General features: G+C 40.7%; 1 protein-coding gene across 6 annotated transcripts in view; it reads right to left on the bottom strand.

Annotated features, from left to right (window-relative positions):
• LOC306998027 (corticotropin-releasing factor receptor 2) overlaps nt 1–20,108 on the bottom strand; it is a 151,852-nt gene that overhangs the window by 62,353 nt on the left and 69,391 nt on the right. For 3 of the 6 annotated variants that reach the window (XR_013797494.1, XR_013797495.1, XM_079611753.1), the window contains exons 3-6: nt 18,756–18,841; nt 12,548–12,654; nt 10,502–10,619; nt 10,019–10,172 (exon numbers count right to left, since the gene is read on the bottom strand). Coding sequence is in view for 4 of the 6 variants with exons in the window: in XM_079611753.1 (XP_079467879.1) it covers nt 10,019–10,172; nt 10,502–10,619; nt 12,548–12,654; nt 18,756–18,841 (465 nt within the window). In the remaining 2 variants the exon portion in view is untranslated. Of the gene's footprint in view, nt 1–10,018; nt 10,173–10,501; nt 10,620–12,547; nt 12,655–13,404; nt 14,157–18,158; nt 18,508–18,755; nt 18,842–20,108 lie in introns of those variants that run through there. The other 3 variants (XM_079611756.1, XM_079611755.1, XM_079611754.1) reach the window with 3 other exon arrangements.

Raw genomic sequence — 20,108 nt, 5'->3', positions numbered from 1 at the left:
GAAAAGGTCATAAATCACTACATTTTAAAAGTTTTTTGTAAAAAAAACTATAGTAATACTATATTTGCACCTAAGGGAACATAATAATAAAATAAAAAAAAACATGTCATGACCCCTTTAACTTTTCCATATCATTCATCTGATGATGGACGTCTCGTGATATTTATTTTAGCACAACTGGGCTGTATTAGGCTATTGATTCCCGTAATTTTGCTTATAAATTCCGATTCAGCCATTAGCCTTCATGATCACGCAAAGAGGTCTACCGTGGCCGTCCGTTCAGAATTCGCTTAGAAGCTAGCTCACTTCTTCTGATGAAAGTGGCCACCCCCAGGACCACAACGTGAAACATGATCATGTTAAGACCAGGAATATAATTTTAAGATGAAGCCATAATTGTAAGATGAAGCCATACACATATCAAAACTATAACAGATTAAAAACGAATTTACACTTTTATGTTTGGGTCTATATGTGTCACGATCGCTAGCGGAGAAATGGGTGGATCCAAACGCAACAACATGGTAATCAGGGCAATCCAAATAATCATCATCCATGCAATAGTCAAAGTCCAAATAATCCGAATCGTACTCCTCCATGCCAGTGTCGAAAACCATTTAATCAGTCAGATAACAAATAAACAAAACAAGCAAGAACAAAACCGAGAACAGACTTGAAAACAGACCTTAGAGTTGACGAGTGACATACAATAATGACTCCGTGACATGAACTAACACAGACAGGGTATTTATGCAGACACTAACAACATAAATGGGAACAGCTGGGTGCAATCACAAGTGATGGGAACAAACAAGGATTATGGGAAAAGTGGTTCCAGGATGAATGGAGACAGGAAGGAAGGGACCTCTAGTGGACACCAAGTGGAAACACAACAGACACTGTGACATAACCCCCCCTCTACGGAGCGGCTACCAGACGCTCCACGACAGAAAACAAAACTCAACAAAAGTCCAGGAGGGAGGTGGAACTGTGGGGGATCAGGGGGAGGGACGGAGGGCCAGGACCATGGGAGGGAATGGACACAGGGGATGACAGCTCATCGGGCGACCTGGGCGGAGACGACCCTTCAGGTGGCCAGGGTGGAGCAGGTAGTCCATCAGGCGGTCTGGGTGGAGACAACCCTTCAGGTGGCCAGGGTGGAGCAGGTAGTCCATCAGGCGGTCTGGGCGGAGACGACCCCTCGAGCGACCACGGCGAAGACGACCCATCAGGCGGCCACGGCGAAGACGACCCATCAGGCGGCCACGGCGGAGACGACCCATCAGGCGGCCACAGCGGAGAAAATCCTTCAGGTGGCCATGGCGGAGACGTCCCCTCGGGCGGCCATGGCGGAGACTTCCCTTCGGGCGACCACGGAACAAGAGCAGACATCCACCCAGGAACAGACATCGGTTGCTCTGGAACAGACCCGGCTCAGGACTAGGAACTGATACCTGCTCAGAAACAGAAGCAGACACAGGAACAGAGACTGGCTCCGGCACAGGAACAGACACCGGAGCAGACACCGGCTCAGGCACGGGGGCAGACACCGGCTCAGGCACGGGGGCAGACACCGGCTCAGGCACGGGGGCAGACACCGGCTCAGGCACGGGGGCAGACACCGGCTCAGGAACAGAGACCGGCTCAGGAACAGTCTCTGGATCGACAGACGTGACGTGAACAGTCTCTGGATTGACCGACGTGACGTGAACAGTCTCTGGAATGACCGACGTGACGTGAACAGTCTCTGGATCGACCGATGTGCCGTGAACCATCTCTGGATCGGCAGACGTGACGAGCTTGGGCGGCGCTGGCAAGGCAAGGAGTTTGGGCGGTGCCGGCAGGGCAAGGTGCTTGGGTGGAGCCGTCAGGGCGTGGCGCTTGGGTGGCGCCGCCAGGGCGAGACGCTTGGGTGGCGCCATCAGGGCAAGACGCTTGGGTGGCGCCATCAGGGCGAGACGCTTGGGTGGCGCCATCAGGGCGAGACGCTTGGGTGGCCAGGGCCTCAGAACAACCTCCGGGCCTCGTGGTTGACCGGAAGCTCTCCTCCTCCTCCGCTTTCGAGAGCGAACAGGCTTTATAGACTCCTCGGCCACCACTGGGGGCGCTGTAGGGAGAGTGAACCGTTCTGGGACAACTGGACCTGGGACCCCTGAAGTCGGATCCTCCCGGACCACCGAATTTGGCTGAGCAGACGGGACGTGAAGCGCAGGCTCTGTAGGTCTGACCGGAACCAGCGGTGAAGGCACTGTGCCGGACGGGACCAGCGGTGAAGGCACTGTGTTGGACGGAACCAACGGTGAAGGCACTGTGCCGGACGGGACCAGCGGTGAAGGCACTGTGCTGGACGGAACCAGCGGTGAAGGCACTGCGCCAGGCGGAACCAACGGTGAAGGCACTGTGTTGGACGGAACCAACGGTGAAGGCACTGTGCTGGACGGAACCAGCGGTGAAGATGAGACGCAAACCGTCTCTGGGATGACCACGGACTGCACGGGAACAACCCTCGGTACCACAGCGGTCTGTACTGACACGACCTCCGGAACGTTAGAGAGAAGGGAAGTCTTCCTCCTCCTCCGTCGTCCCTTCTGGCGAGGTGCAGGTTCAGGACGGGACAGGACCCACGACGAAGGGTGTTCTGGGCTGCGCATCACCGAACTATGGTCGAAGGAAGACCAAAGTAGAGACTGGGTCCGGGGCTCACCTCTAGTACTTCCTCCTCTGCAAACTCCACGGGTCCCCGAAAATCTGGCCAGACGCTCTCCTCTAAAAGACTCTCTGTCGTCGAACGAAAGGTCTTTAGGAAACCTGAGCGTCATGGCCTCCTCCCTTTGGCGGACCACAAACGCAAAAGTCTGCAAAATGTTCATGCTGCTGGATCCATTTGTGGACGGAGTCATTCTGTCACGATCGCTAGCGGAGAAATGGGTGGATCCAAACGCAGCAACATGGTAATCAGGGCAATCCAAATAATCGTCATCCATGCAATAGTCAAAGTCCAAATAATCCGAATCGTACTCCTCCATGCCAGTGTCGAAAACCATTTAATCAGTCAGATAACAAATAAACAAAACAAGCAAGAACAAAACCGAGAACAGACTTGAAAACAGACCTTAGAGTTGACGAGTGACATACAATAATGACTCCGTGACATGAACTAACACAGACAGGGTATTTATGCACAGACACTAACAACATAAATGGGAACAGCTGGGTGCAATCACAAGTGATGGGAACAAACAAGGATTATGGGAAATGTGGTTCCAGGATGAATGGAGACAGGAAGGAAGTGACCTCTAGTGGACACCCAGTGGAAACACAACAGACACTGTGACAATATGTAAGTGCAGAGTGAAGATTTTTCTCTATGGCTCTGGGTTAGTGTAATGTTAATAAGGTTAGCTGTAACTCAATCCAAGTAACTTAAGCAATTAACTAACAAAACACTTGTAACTTCTGTTACAGCTATTGGAGACATCAATTAAGTATGGCTGATGCAAATGAAGGGTTTCAAATAAAATATTTTTTATTAAACAATGACAGACAAAAAAAAATGTGTGCTTGTATGAGTGTGTGTGAATAATAATCAACCACCCCTTTAAATAATTTAAATAAGCTTATCAAAAAGTAGCACGTGTGTGATGTAGTAGTCTATTTTAGTTGATATTACTCTTGCCAAGCTCTGATTTCTGAGAGACACACGGAGATATCAAAGCGGCTATTAGCGACTCATTATTGCGTCCTGATTTTAGGTTTGAGTATAATTTCATGCTGTCCCCTGCTATCCAGCAAACACGAACAGTTTCCATTACAGATTTGCACAAAACTTGCGATATTTTCTAAATGTCGATAAAAAAATATTGTGAAATGAAAGCGTTTCCATTAACCGATGTTATGCGACTAAAACATAACTTTTTTCCTCTCACGATAATCATTCCAAAAATTATGGGTTACTTATATCTTAGTCTCCGCACTAGCCATTATTATGAATGGAAGGAGACGTAGGCGTTTATCCAAGCATTAATGGCAAGGAAAGCCCCTTTATACTGTGAGAGGCTCATATGAGGAGTTTCTGGGTGTTTCTCCCTCAGTTCTGCTTCAAGCTCTTGATAAACTGTGGCATTTCTTTGTTGTTTAGAATCCAGTATTCCAGTAATTCTTACTTTTTATGAGTTTCATAAAGAACTCTGTCTCATTTTCTGTCCAAACAAACACACCACCCAATCTACGTCAGGCAACTGTAAATGCTCTGTAAATTATTTGAACGTCAGGCAACTGTTTCCATTGCAGTTTTCTAAATATTCCTGCTTTGAATTGCCTGAAAAACCACCTCATGCGAGTGTAAAAACTCGTATTTTGGGCGTATTTTCAATTTCAATTTGAAGGATAATGAAAATCCGGCTAATGTGTCAAGCAAATATTTTTTCTATTATTCTGCAGAATTATTTGTTATTCGTTTTGAGGCCATTATCCGTATAATAATAATAAGACACTGGGCTTCAGGCAGATCCCTAGATCTGAGGTCGGCAGCTGAGGCTTCCCAGCCGGAGGGCTGTTCCTGATCAGATGGCCCAGAACGGGAGGATCCTTCGGGAGGATTGTGTCAACCTGACAAATGCATTTCCCTTTTCTCACACTGTCCTCCAGATTCTGTTAATCCAGCCATGTTTATCTGTTCAGGGTAACAGCAGATCATCTGTATGTCTTCTGCTTGAGCTCTGTGCAGTGATGCCTTTCTCCAATCTGTGCTCGGAGTTGGCAGAGCAGAGGTAGATATGTTCGCCTCGAGTGAAACGACCCAGTGCCCTTTATTAGTTCTCTCTGTCTCCTATATCACTATGAATAAATTCTCCTAGCACATACGTGTCCCACATGCAAGCCTTTCCACCAATAAGTCTGTTTGCGAGAGTGTGAGAAAACATATTCTGTTGGTCGCAGTGTCGTATCAGTCCCACATTATTTTCTCAGACCATGAGAAAGTTCTGCTAGTCATGCGCTACGCAAACATTAAAACACAGCATGCCACAGGAAAAGTGTTCAAAAGCAGCGCATCCACTACAAATATTTAGAATAAGAATCTGATGTTTTTTTTGTAACTTCTCGGTAATGATTTCATGTAATTTAAGTGCTTAACTCCATTAATGAGAATGACAAATTTCATCTAAATGTGTATATGAGATGTAAAACCGAGTTTAAATGATAATTTTATTTATTTTAACTGTTATTATGAACATGCACTGTATTTGTGAATAGGACTCGTAATGAGCATTTGAACCTTCATCAGTCCCTCAGTTCTCCATCGGTGTCGCCAAACTGCTCCGTCTCCAGATGTTTGTACGCATGGGTCAGAGTTTGCTTACAGGTGCGCACATTTTCCCGTCAAATTTGTTTTTATAAATTACAACTTATGCGTGGGAAGTGGCGTACGCCTGTTTTCTGCGTACGCAACGGTTATAAATGAGGCTCCTGGTCTTTCGTCATAGATTATGCAGATTGTTTTAAATGCGTGTGCTCCTTCTGCATGAAGGCTCTATGCTTTCAAGCGGTGATATTTGCATCATGACGCAGAGAGTGCAACCCATCGCCTGGACCCATCGCCTGGACCCATCGCCTGTCGGATCAGGAGAAATGTTATGATGCTTTATAAACAAAGTTCGGGAGGAGAACGTTCAGATAACCAATCCAATCTACTTGTCATCAAACAATTACGTCTTCCCTAATCAGCATGACAAGAAGCATATATATATATATCCACTCTGTCAACTCACCTAACAGTCCTTGACAGTTTTCCAGCATCCCTCCACCACCCCGACTCCTCACTCTTGGCTTTCTTTCACAGCCAGGAATACGGGGGGAGGACTCTGGGTTCGGGCCGAATACCGAGGCCCGGAGATCTCTCCTCGGACAGCACGCCACATACGCTTTTATTCCATCTGACTAATGTAAGTGTGAACTCGTGAACTGCTGTGCTGTTACAATAAGGTGTATTTGTTGTCTGCTGAATATGCACCAGGTGGAGTTTTTTAGGATTGGCATTCAATTGTACCTCGTTTCATGCATGGGACGATAAGCTTAAGAGCAATATTGCTCGTGTTTGTTCTGGGAACTTATCTATATTCCTAGAAGGTTTAATGTTCTCAGTTCAAACCAGTCGAGTCAGCGTCTGTTGCTTCTCCTCGGCCTATCTTATCTAAGTGTGCGTTTTTGGAGGACATTTGAGGGGAAGAAGACTGGGCCTATCCGCACACTTGGACGTGATTATTTATATAAGGTGTCCTTATCTACTATGACTACTGTAAAAAAATAAGCATAATGTACTGTACTTATTGTGTTCATATTGAATTGCAAAAGTCGCCAGTGAAGTGGGAAACGGGTGAGGACAGGTTTGGTGGAATGGGTCGGATTGAAGGTTAAGGGAATGTCGACTATTGATGCAATTACAGAAATAAACTACACCATGCAGGTAGGTTTAAAAACATATAAGTACAGTGTAAAACATGTATGTGCACAATAAGTGCATTGTATTCAATGATTAATCTAAATCTTAATACATGGTCATTAAAGACACCTAATAAAAAGTGGGACCATATGCACTCAATGGCCACTTTAGTAGAAACTTTAGTGAAACAAATTTCAGAAACAAAGTTATTGATGAATCATGATTTGTTTGTACAAACGTTCACAGATTTCCCTCCAAACTCGTCTTTGTCTCTGGCTTCCTCATGTTCCCCTAGCTCAGAGAAGAGTTAGGACTGGAATACACTGCAAGCCTTTTGCCCAAATATTTGCCCCAGTTTGCAATCTGGGCAAGTCAGCGCTAGTTAAATGAAGCTAGAAATATGAGTCTGTGCCATCATACACTACATCATTTTGTGTGATATCTGCCCAAAATCTGCAGACTGGCTCTGATTTTCAACAGTCGGACTTGACAGACAATACAAAAAAAAGTGTGTAGTGTATGATGGCACAGACTTCATCCAGTTGGAGGATATTAAACATGAGATTTTGAAAATACTGTCACAGTATTCAGTTTAATTATGGCCCAAGCCCCGGAGATATATTTTCGGTAGATAGATCTGAACATATGATAAAGCCAGGTGAAATTTTTTTTCATTTTGATTACACAGAAGATGAAAGAAGATGTTCAGAGGGATTTCAGGATATATGCTTTCATTACCTAGGAAATCTAAATATACTGTCCATAGCCTTAAAAAAACGATGTTTGCCATATTTTTTTTATTAAAATGTCCCATAAATAAGGCCAGGAATGATTTATTAACAAATCCTTCTGAACATATCTTCAGAATACTGCTAAGTGTGTAACTGGAGAGTTTGGTGAACATCGGCTGAGATGTTTATACTGGAGAATGACAAACTCATTTTGAGAAAAAGGCATTTAAAGATTTGTAATGTAAAAATTCATACTTTTTTAGTGGAAACAACTATTTACTGACACAATATCTCATCAAATCATTAACAACAACAATACAAACCACCTAAATCACATCAAAACTTATAAACACAGCATTTATGGCCTTTAACTGGGCAGAAAAACAGTCAAAAACACATCTGAGTGTCAGAGCGCGTCACGTGATGCATCTGAACCAATCACGTTGTCAGAAATTGTCATCAGCCAATGAGATTTCGCTTTTAGATTACCCTTTGCCCTTTGTACTTTCAGGATTGGTTGCTGATAAAAGGGAAATTACCATATTTGGATCCGACAGCATTGTACAGGAGAGAGAGAGAGAGAGAGCTTCACAGCGGTGTGTGTGATGACAGGAAGAAGATCGCGGAGCAGCGGGATGATTTATAACACCAACTTTTGTTGAATTTCGGAATAAATGTAGTAAGTAATAAGTGTAGTAAAATAAAGACCTAAATGTGTATTTTGGACTTTTTTTTCACCACAAGTCTGAAAAAAGACATGTTATTGAAGACAAATATCCCAAAATCTCAAAATTGACCAGTGAAAAAAACCCACGATGTTTTTGCCTGCCGTGTCTCTCCTTAAGCCAATCAGTGAAGGTGCTGTAGCCCTTATTGTAATGGTTGTGTTTCCTTAATGGTTGGCTCCACTTTTACAGTAGTCACTACTTTAATGGCAAATATGTCTCTTTCCAATGACGGAAAACAATATACAATATACTGTTAATAATGTTTTGTCGTGTTTTATTGAAGCAGGGTCAGACATCAGGCAGTTGGGGTAAAATCCCACCAAAATGAATAAAATGCACCCAAAATGTAAGATATGGTAGCAAAAATGGCCCTAGAATGAGTTATTTTATAATTATATGTATATATTTATAGTCAGATTTGATCCAGTTCTCCCCAAAACTGATGATCAATGGGCCGAGCCGCACAGAACTGACTGACAGGATTGTCCGCCTCAAAAAGGAAAGCCATGTAAGCTAACCTGTTCGTTATAGTGATCAAAAATGCATAGTTTTGTGTATGTCCCTTTAAATGCAAATGAGCTGCTGCTCCCGGCACAGGGGGCGGAGCTTCAAGAGCTTGTTCTTAGCAGAGACATATAGAGCCCTTTGTTGTGAGGCGGGTTAATGTACATTTTGGGGTTGGTGATGTCAGTAATCCGGGAGGAATGTGGTGTAGTCCCTATCAGCCGTTTGTAGTAGTCCTCAGAAAGTTATTTCTGTAAAAGCAAATATCTCCCTTTGCTCTGAACTTTGAGTGTTGTAACTTTGTAGATGTTGTTTATGACCAAACAGCAACATTACACACTAACTAAAGCTAGAAAAGTGAAATCACAATCAACCACCCCTTTAAAATATGGGGGCAAAAATGGCCCTAGAATGAGTTATTTTATATTTATAACATATGATATCATCCAATATTTCCATAATATTAGCGCGATTGCAAAAGTGATGTTGAATTTATACAACAGTTCAGTAAACAAAGAGTGAATATTGTGATAAGTGATATTTTAGACATAAAATTGTAAATATTCTATTCTTGTCTATATTTCTCCAAGGACAATAGCTAGAGAGAAGCCACAGTTATGCGTCTCTGTGGCGAACGACTCGGCTAAGTGGTTCAGTGACCGAGATGCTTCAGTCCAGAATGAATCAGTTGAATGAATGCTTCTATAAATCATTCATTAAGACAGCGATTTGCCACCACAGCGGTTTTAATTTTATAATTACTTCATACATTTTTAGATTTAAATCATTCATCTCATAACATTATTGATGCAGTTGTAATTGCAGTGTAAATGCATTATGTATACATTAACATGGTTGGAAAATAAATGCCCCTGGAAGACAATTTAAGGGGTCAAATATTGGCCCTTAGTGGGAAAGTTCATTTCTGTCTGTGATATTCCATACAAATATATATATATTTTTATAAAACCAATGCAATTAATGCATCACACTTGTGAATTTACCTTCAACTGTTTTATCTTCAAAAAATGTTGTACAATTGTTTTTCAAAATGTTAATAATAATAATAAATACGTACTAAATCAATCATATGATTATTATTAATAATATTACAGTATAAATGTAGAATTAGGAAAGTTAATCATTTCTGAGGGAAAAATAAATAAGGTTGAGGCCAATGTAAACTACTTTTTTCCTGTTTGGTATTGTGACTTGACTTGCTAGGTTCATGTGCACTGCGACCTGCTTGACACTTTGTGATATGCCAAGTGCATTGTATTAATTTTTTTCTCAAATATTTATTTTATTTATTTTTTGCAAAACATTTTTAAATCTATTTTTTAATTGTCACATTGAACCATGTAAATCGCACCTTTAAGTTTGGGTGCTTGAATCTTGTGTTCTGCAATATCTGGACCATATTTCTGATCGGAGTGAAAACATTTCACTCAAATAGCGTCACATGACACACAGAAAAGTTCCACATCAAACAAACCTTTGCGTTTAAACTTTGCTGAATAGTAGACTACACTTCCAATCCTTCCTCGCAGCTAATTTACATAGCAGACGATTAGGCCTTTCATAATGAGTACACTTATGTAGAGAAATCCACTCACACCATCCGATGAAGAGGAAGACCCATTTACGAAGCTTGTCTGTGGAATATGTCATCACAATCGCCGTGTGAAGATAGCAGCCCTCCACAAACATCCAGAAAAAATTGGTCACCACAAAGTAATTATAGATTGTTGTTATAAGACGGCACCAGGGCTATACAGAGAGAAGGAGAAGGAGAAGGAGAAAGAGTGTTAATTGAGGTGAACTATTACTTTTACTTGATGCTAACAGGAATCTTATTCTAGCTCTTAAAACAACATCATACCCCAGATTTCTCAAATATTTCATAAAAGCGTTTTGCAAGGTGATATATTATTGCAAATATTGCAATATTAATATTGCAACAGGAAAATAATGTGTCAAGCCAAACTGTGTTGTTATGTTCAACAGCCATAACTACTAAATGAGGCAGGTTATGGTAAAAGTAAATGTTGGAAACCTGCTGATCTGTTCACATATTAATAAGCTGAAGTGTTTCATACCTCATTCGTCTCATAAATGTGCTGGTCAATCAGTTGAAGCAAAAACCACATTACGTTCCTCAGAATGAAGGTCGTAATTAAGTTCCAGTGGATTATGTTGCGAAGGCATCGGATGCTCCTTGAATTTAAAAAAGATAATAAAAAACAATCATTTCAGCAATTACACTGTGACACAGTTTTAGCATTGCATGAGCTGATTATGGAAATATATAAGCATGAATATGGGACGAAGAGCAAAGAGGAGCTAGAGACACAGCTAAAGGATTCACAAAAGTCCATCTGACATTCTTTCTTTTAAATTACTCTAATCAGTGACATTTTAGAAAATAGTGCATTGCAATAAATGACTAATAAACTTAGCCGAATTCCTGAACCTAAACATAGAGGCCTGATAAAAATGCCCATTTAAAATAAAAATGTTCAGTAACACTTTCAATGAGGTCTGCATATTTAAAAGTGACATGTTGAATTTGGTGAACTCTTCGAGTGATTCATGTGTTTATTGTACACAACACTGACTCTGCTTGAGAATCTGTCCCAGCAGGTCTGGCTCAACCAATGGCATGTGTCCGGGTCTGACTCGATGTGTGTGTTCTTCTGTGTACTGATTCTCAGTGGTGCAGGAATTACACACATCACATTTAATGCCCTGTAAAAGTTACAATGCATTCATAATGACATAATACAGTTTGGAATTCATTATCTTTCCATAAATAACTGTCACGTGTGAGTGACAGAAGACTGGAGCGCTGGATATAGACTCACTGACACTGAGCTCAGATCAGTCACGCACTGCGCTTCTGCTGCTCTATCAGTGATGAACAGCGCAGATCCCAGCATCTGTTCAATACACTCGTATGATACGGGACATTACAGGATCAGAGGGAAGAGAGCTTAAAACACCCGCCACCCTGGAAACTGGAAACTGGAAAACAATGTGCCATATACACACTGGTAATGGCACATTTTTCAATCCTGCACCACCCTTACACTGTACAAATATGGTATTGTGGCATGAATGCATTTATTATAAACGTTACTATTATTATAAATATATGTCACTTATAATAAGTCACTTATATAGGACAAATTCCATTTATTATTAATATTATTAAGTAACCATATACTCATGGTAACGAGGAGCATGGTTTTGCTTGTGCCCACCATGATCGCAGCTAATACTAGTTAAACCCTTGACTCTATGCCATATGGTGAGAGATTGGACACCTTAATAAAGCAAAATACTAAATAAAATCATGCACAAGAGCACAAGGAAAGACAGACAATTCCTGACACTGTGTAATGACTTGTCTTTTTCACACAAAGCTATCATATGACTTCAGAAGATTTGTAAAAGAGCATACTTTTATGTCATTTTTGATATAAAATGAAAGTTAAAATTCTCCATTATTTGGCATTTAATGAAAAAAAAAAAAAAAAAAAACAGTGACTTCTTCAAAAAATTTGAGTGCTCCACAAAAAAGAGAAAATTTGAGTAGATATTATAATGACCGATTTTTTCTCCTTTAGTGTATATAAAATCTTTATTATCTTTAAGTCTAAGGCTTAGGGTCAGATTTACTAAAAGCTTCCAGTGCAAACCATCTTTTCCAGCCGGTAAAAAGCTGCTGTCAGGACTTATTTAAGACACGCAGTGGACAATGAGCGCTGAAAAGATGTGGACAGTTATTTTTGCGGCTGATATTATTTGCATTTGTAGGAGTTTCACTTTTAGATGCAAAATGTATGGAAGGAGAGTATTTAAATGAATCACACAAGGTGATTTACTAAGGTTTGCCCTCGTCAATTTACTGGTGTTTGCGGCAGAGTCTTTAATGGTTGTGTCGTCAGTAGATCACAAGCTGAACTTTCCACAACTTTCCATCGCCACTTTTATAGGACTGCACTCTCCAATCATTTCCCTGTTTTGTAAATCTGGCCCTTAATTAATAAAAAACAAAATTGTTGTAGATTTTGAACCAGCTTTGTACAAGGCCTTAGCACAAGACTTAAAAATGAAGACTTAAAAACCCCTGACACACTCACCTCAAGCACAGAAAGAGAACGAAGGCAATAACCAGAGCCCCGACAGATATACAGTGGCCGAAGTAGTTTATGATGAGGGCTATCTTGTAGTGCATGGGGTACTTCCTCTGTGGAAAACAGATGCATTATTAATTATGACATGATTAAAGAAGTCATTCATTCTCTTACTAGCATGTGATATAATGATAAAATATGATACATGATTGCAATTTCAGCACAAATCAATATTTATTACTCAATGACCATTTTGTCCTTCCTTAATATTTCCGAGTCCTTGCAAGAGGTCAAGAGAACATGCTACAGGATTCAACTGTGCTTTTGCAGAATGTGTGCATGCAGAAGTCATGTGAAGAGAAGTGAGACCTTTGCTGATGCATGAGTACGTGACGTGGAGTGAACGTTACACTTTATTTTAATGTGTCATAGTTACAGTGTAATTATACGTTTAAGTGCTGAGTAATATTAATTAACAAAATGTAATGTACTTACTCTAGGGTTAGGGCAGGATTAGAGTTTGTTTGAGGGTTAGTTGCATGTAATTATGCATCATTTACTGTTATTACTATGGTAAGTACATGTAACATGTGTAACAAGGACACTGTAAAATAGTGTTACAGAGAGAACTTGTGTCAAATATGGGTTACTTCATAATATGTGGAAAAAACTAAATAATTATGATATGCATGTCATTCCGAATGTTTTGGATTCTGTAAACAACAGAATCTAAAAGCAATGACATTAATAGCATTAATTGATTCAAACCATCGAAACAGTAAAGGGAAGCTTTTAGTCTTGCCGTAAGAAAACAGTAAGCAGTAAGTACACAAAGGGAATAACTGCAGTGACTTATAAAGGACCATTTCAAGTGCCATCCCTCCTCAGATTTCTCTTCTTCAGGCACGGTTTATCTGCCCGTTCTGTCTTCAGAGTTTGCTTGCGTTTCAGCGACTCGCTTGAAGTCGAGTTAATCTTCCCTTAGTGATGAACACAATGCCATTTTCATCAGTGTGTGCGCCCGTGTTCTTGCTTATTATGATCAAGGACGCTCATTGTAAGTGTGTTCAGTGTTTTGGCTTCTGCCATGCTCAACGGCTTATCGAGCTGTTCACACACCATTAGTTTTCCAAAATGTAGTGCTACACTCAAAGTGCGCTTTCTTTCGAGAAAAAGAGTAATCCCCCGACACCGTGGTTCTGCAGAGTCAGGTTGCTGGAGATCCCATGTGGAGCTCGAGGCTCTCTCAATCCCCCTGGACCATGTGCAGTGCATCTTACACATGGACACTTGTGTTCAACTCTGGAAGCTCACCATGTGATCTCTTTCGGCGTGAATATGAGCCTGTTTACTGTCACTTTGGACTTCGGAGCCGGGGGAGTAGTTTTGGTTCACACAAGCATCAACAGGATGAGTCCCCATGGTGCATGTTGAGATCCTCATGTTAATAATCTGAGAACTGTGTCAGACCGTCGAAGAATATCTGCCTTTCTCCTCCCTGTCTTTGAGATTCTGCTCTGTCAGTTTCAGACAACAGTTCAACAGTTTTATGGGGCACCTCATTGAGTCAGATTATCCATCTTGAAACAGGTTTCCCTGCTGTTTAGCCACTGCAGGGTCCTGTTAGGGAGCAGACAAAACGACAAAAATCTTGTTTGCTGACTGGAGACAGACATTCTCTGACCTGCGCACTGTCTGGCAAACTTAATGTTTTGTAAAAAAAGAAAAAAGAAAATTTTCACACTACTGTATATATACAGGGTCCGAAATTAACTTTTTGGCTCACCTGCCACGGGGACTGGTAGATGAAAAAATCCACCAGCCAAGCATATTTTTTACCGGCCAAAATAATAAACAGCCTTTTTGTGTCACATATACATTAATTTCAGTACATTTAATTGAGATAATAAGGTATTATGTTGAATACAAACATAATAAATTGTCCAGAGCAAAATTTGAAATGTAGGCTATAATAATTTTTTTATTTTGTATTTTACACACACACACACACACACACACACACACACACACACACACACACTCTTAATCTCTCTCTCTCTCTCTCTCTCGTTTTTATGTTGAAAGGAATGGCTACTGTTCATTTAGCTGTTCATAATCTGTCCATTACTGTTCACACACATTTCTGTCATTTTCTATCTGAAGCTATTGCCTGCAACATTGAAAACTCCGGTCTCTTGTGTTTAGCGCGATAGCTCACGTGATTGCCGCCGGACAGTCGTGCCGTGTACCAGCTGCTTTGAAGCGAATATCAGTTTAACTGACTCGTAACGTGTGCAATATCTCACGACCTCTCGAGTGTCCGAACATTTTATTTTATTATTTATTCGCTAAACGGAAAATCTACCAGCATTTGGCGCTTGGCGGGTGTTAATTTCGGATGCTGAAGACAGCGCTTAGGAGACGGTGAAGCCTTTCGCCTGTCTCCACTGAGAGAGAGAGAGAGAGAGAGAGAGAGAGACAGAGAGAGAGAGAGAGAGAGAGCGCGACCGACCGCGACCGACCGGGGCTCGCTCTCTCTCTCTGCTCGTTCTTCAGTTAAACATGCGCCCTGTCACACGCGCAGCAGTTCGTCTACATTCGGCTACTCACCGATCAGATAAGACTATGGCGGGACTAGGGTTGCCACCTTCAGTGTGGCAAAATAAGGGACACCCATTCACCCCCCCCCCCCCCATTCACCCCCCCCCCATTCACCCCCCCCCCCCCCCAATGCTCAACTTTGACAGTCATTTTTATTGTTATAATTGTGATTTCATAATATGTAGATATGAATCCAACTAAAAGCTATTGAAAATATGTATTTTAGTCAAATAGCAAATGGTGTAGCTCTGCAGCCATCTACTAAAGTGATCATTTCTTTACTTTTAAAACAGCATTTTCCAAAAGATGGGCAAAAATCTTACACTAAACCATGTCAAATTATCTATCCATGAACGTTAGAAATGTGGGTCTTTTATAAAGTGAATTTAACTTTTTTTTTTTTTACTGTTTTTGTTTAAAAAATATTTATTTATATAGCCTAAAGTAAAAAAATATATATAATAAATCCTCCTAAAACTATAAATCCTAAAAAAAAAAACTATTATGTTTCAAAATGACATTTTGTTGAAACAACACAAGTGTGACTTTTCCCCCCCACACTAACATAAAAAACAGATATTATTCAAATTTATTTAATTTTTTTTTGTAGATGTAGAAAGTGTTGTCAACCGTGCAAAGTCTCACATCATTTGGACAAATATAATGTTTTATTTATTTCAGCAAACTTCATTTGGGGTCAAAGACCCGAACAGCGCACGAGGGGTTAAAAAACGTGCAGGTTTACAGCGCATGTTCACGAGACTCAGTCGCTATAGAAACAAAGACGCTAAAATGCAATCACGCAATGAGCTTCTCTACTAAGAAATTGATTTCATTGATTTCAAATTGACATCAGTAAATTATGGAGTGCCACAGGGATCTGTATTAGGCCCCCTGCTATTCTCAATTTATATGCTGCCACTTGGTAATATTATAAGAAAACATGGAATAAGTTTCCACTGTTATGCTGATGACACTCAATTATATATTTCATCTAGACCAGATGATAACACTAAATTATCTAAAATGACAGAGTGTGTTAAAGATATAAAATATTGGATGACGTGTAATTTTCTTCTATTAAATTCAGATAAAACGGAGGTATTACTGATTGGTCCAAAAAACTGCCCACAAAACCTCTTACAATACAACCTTAATCTAGATGGACGTCCTGTTACTTTATCCTCTACAGTAAAAGACCTGGGTGTTATACTAGACCGCAACTTGTCTTTTGAAAATCATATTTCAAATGTCACAAGAACAGCCTTTTTCCACCTTAGAAACATTGCTAAGCTACGTAATATGCTATCAGTTTCTGATGCAGAAAAGTTAGTTCATGCATTCATGACCTCGAGACTAGATTACTGTAATGCTCTATTAGCTGGTTGTCCTGCATCCTCAGTAAACAAGCTACAGTTAGTCCAAAATGCAGCTGCTAGAGTTCTTACTAGGTCAAGAAAATATGATCATATAACACCAATTTTATCATCTCTACACTGGTTACCTATTAAGTTCCGTATCAATTACAAAGTATTGTTACTGACCTATAAAGCCCTAAATGGTTTAGCTCCTGTATATTTAAGAGATCTTCTATCGCCATATATTCCATCGCGCTCTTTAAGATCGCTAAATTCGAGGCTTCTGGTCGTACCTAGGATATCTAAGTCCACTAAAGGAGGGAGGGCGTTTTCACATCTAGCTCCTAAACTCTGGAATAGCCTTCCTGATACTGTCCGAGGCTCAGACTCAGTCTCCCAGTTTAAAACTAGATTAAAGACGCATCTCTTTAGCCAAGCATTCACATGATGCATCTCATACCTTTTATACTACAGTTAAATCAGATCAAATGCATTCGTATTAAGAACAGCAGCTACGCTAATTATTTCCCATCTGCCTTTTTTTGTTGTTATCTCGGGACGCCTGTCCCGAGATAACTCAAATAGAGTTTGTCAGCTCCAGTTAGTATCCAGCCTCTCATGGAGACTTCAGATGCCCCAACGCCTGTGATGAGACGACTCGACGCCTGTGAAGAGACGACCCAACGCCGGCGATATGTTATGCCCTAAATTTCATGATTAACTAACTGTATTTTTGTATGTATATTTTTGAAATGCATTTTCTGTAAAGCTGCTTTGAAACAATGTGTATTGTGAAAAGCGCTATACAAATAAACTTGAATTGAATTGAATTGAATTGAATTTCTTTATATTTGCGATTAGTATTATCCATACTGCAAAATCCTTATGTTTTTATTCAACTATATGTGGGCCTAATGTAAAATACGGGACAAATCGCGTCCCTTATTGATTTGATACGGGACGCATCATCTTACTTGTAAATACGGGACGATTCCGTATTTTAAGGGACGGGTGGCAACCCTAGGCGGGACAAACATTTTATTAAAAACATTTTATTACATTACTATTTTGGTATGAACATTCACCCGCCAGTGTGGCGGATAGCCTTTTGAGATTTACTCGCCAAATGGAAAATCTACCCGCATTTGGCGCTTGGCGGGTGTTAATTTCGGACCCTGTATATATATTAAAGATAACTTTGCAAAATCAAAATAGCCTGTGGAAAAATCATTAAGACACTAACAGCTTACAGATGGAAGGCAATTAAGTTTACAGTTATTAAAACTTAGGACACCAAAGAGACGTTTATCCTGACTCTGAAAAACAGCAAAAGAAAGAAGCCCGTGGTTCTGAGCCAGCATTAAACGTGCTGCATGTATGAGGTATGAGGACTGCAGTTGTGGCCAGGGCAATATCTGTACTCTGTGAGAAACCTAAGACAGTGCTACAGAGAGAGAGATAGTTGTCCTCGCAGTGGCAAGCCACGTGTAACAACACATGCACAGGATCAGTGTCTGGAAATCATACATGCAGCATTGGTAAAGGACGCCACAAGCAACTGTAATGCACAATCCCCCCATCAGTGCTCAGACGGTTCGCAATGGGCTGAGAGAGGCTGGACTGAGGGCTTGTAGGCCTGTTGTAAGGCAAGTCCTTACCAGATATCACCGGCAACCATGAGGCCACAAACTGCTGGACAAGACAGGAATGGTGAAAAGTGATCTTAACTGAAAAGTCACATTTTTATCTCTCCAGAGGAGATGATACGTCTCACATTTGTTGCTGAAAGAACGAGGCCTGCTCTCTGGAGTGGGATCGGTTTAGAGGTGGAGGGTCTGTCATGGTCTGGGACGGTATATCACAGCATCATCGGACTGAGCTTGTTGTCATTGCAGACAATCTCAACGCTGTGCTATACAGGGAAGCCCTCCTCCTCCCTCATGTAGTCTCCTTCCAGCTGGCTCATCCTGACACGACTCTCCAGCATGACAAGCAATGCCACCAGCCATCATGCTCATCATGTGTGCGGTTTCTTGCCAGACAGGAATGTAACCCAGACCCAGATCGTATTTCCCAATGTGACCTGTTGAATCGGAGCTGAATAAATATTCCCAGGGGAATCAAGTGATGATGATAGATAGATAGATATTTTTATTTTACTAATGAAATGTTATAAACAATCCTGGGGACATCACTTAAGCCAAAACAGTAGAGTTCAATAGAGTACAGTTCAGGCTTATAACACATGTACCCACCTTTTCCTCTAAAATGGGCTCACAGTTGGAGTAATTACTTTTCAGTGCCCATGTACCATTGTCCAAGCACTCTCTGTAAGCAATTCCTGCAGGGAATGAAAGGAATTCAAAAGTCAGTGTAGTTATTAAAGCCCACAGAGGTTGACATTTTCATTGTTCAACAGTCATAAGTTCAAATTCACATAAGTTAAAGTAAATTGGAAGTCTTTGAAGAAACAGACACACAGGCTTGAAACATATGTCTTTACAACACTTGGAGTCTCTATTTTTAAATGATGTAAATTATATCAAAAACAAATATTCTCTGTTTAAGTAATCCGTATGAAAGCAACGACATGTACAGTTTCTCAAACGTGTCCTAATGAACTCTAATGTTAACGCCCTCATCACCTCAAAACAGAGACTCAGAGACTCCAGTAACGTACTCTCTGCTTTTCATCGAGTTTGGAAGACTGTGTTTGTGCTGTTTACCTGGATTACCTCAGAAGAATTAGAACGCGATTTGAAGATGAGAAAGATTTTTAAGGTAAGACATCCACTCATAATAGTAAGCATGCTATTGTTATATAAACTTTACATTGTAGCAACTAGTCAAACTGGTGCCAGACTAAAATGTACGTTATGAAATGAGACTGGAGTAAAAACATGAAGCCTAATACTAAATTTATATACATGTGCAAAACGCACCAAACATTAGGCTTCATGTTTTTACTCCAATCTCATTTCATAACGTCATAACAACTGGAAACATTTGAAGTAAAATATGTTAATCCATATATTTTCTCTAGTGTAGTGTTTCTGAAGTGTTCATTTTTGTCCAAACAATCAAAAAGCCATTCTTTTTAAAATCTCCTCATTCTTCCTCATAATGATAGTGCCTGATAGCACCTGATAGGGCCATTATGGGAGGGTCTTTCTCAGGTGTGAAACACTCAATATTCATGGGTGGTTCACGCCTCCTTACATACAGATTTTTGACACAAAACATGTCTTACAAATTTCAAATCAATATATTGTTTTATCTGAATGAGTATGCAGGATGATTTTCACATAGTTTTGAAGAAAATATTCTAGGCTACGTGATACAATTTTGAAAAGTCTTGTGAAGAAATAATCAGTATGAGTTTCATGACCTTATTTCAGTGACAATTTGTTTTTGTTTATTCACAAACCACCAGGGTGGGAAATTAGCAACTGCCACCAGCCAATGGCGGGTACTTTTTCAAAGTGGCGGGTGACTTTGACTTGTATACCAGCCACAGTGGCGGGTGCAAACGACTAGCGACCGTCACTTCAGTCGATAAAAACCTGAATCCATGGCAATTCCAGCATGTTTTATAGGCGGATTCCCCT

Source organism: Phoxinus phoxinus (genome assembly GCF_949152265.1).
Source record: "Phoxinus phoxinus genome assembly, chromosome: 5".
In the NCBI taxonomy this organism is placed as follows: Eukaryota; Metazoa; Chordata; class Actinopteri; order Cypriniformes; family Leuciscidae; genus Phoxinus; species Phoxinus phoxinus.
This window is presented reverse-complemented; position numbering and strand designations above follow the sequence as displayed.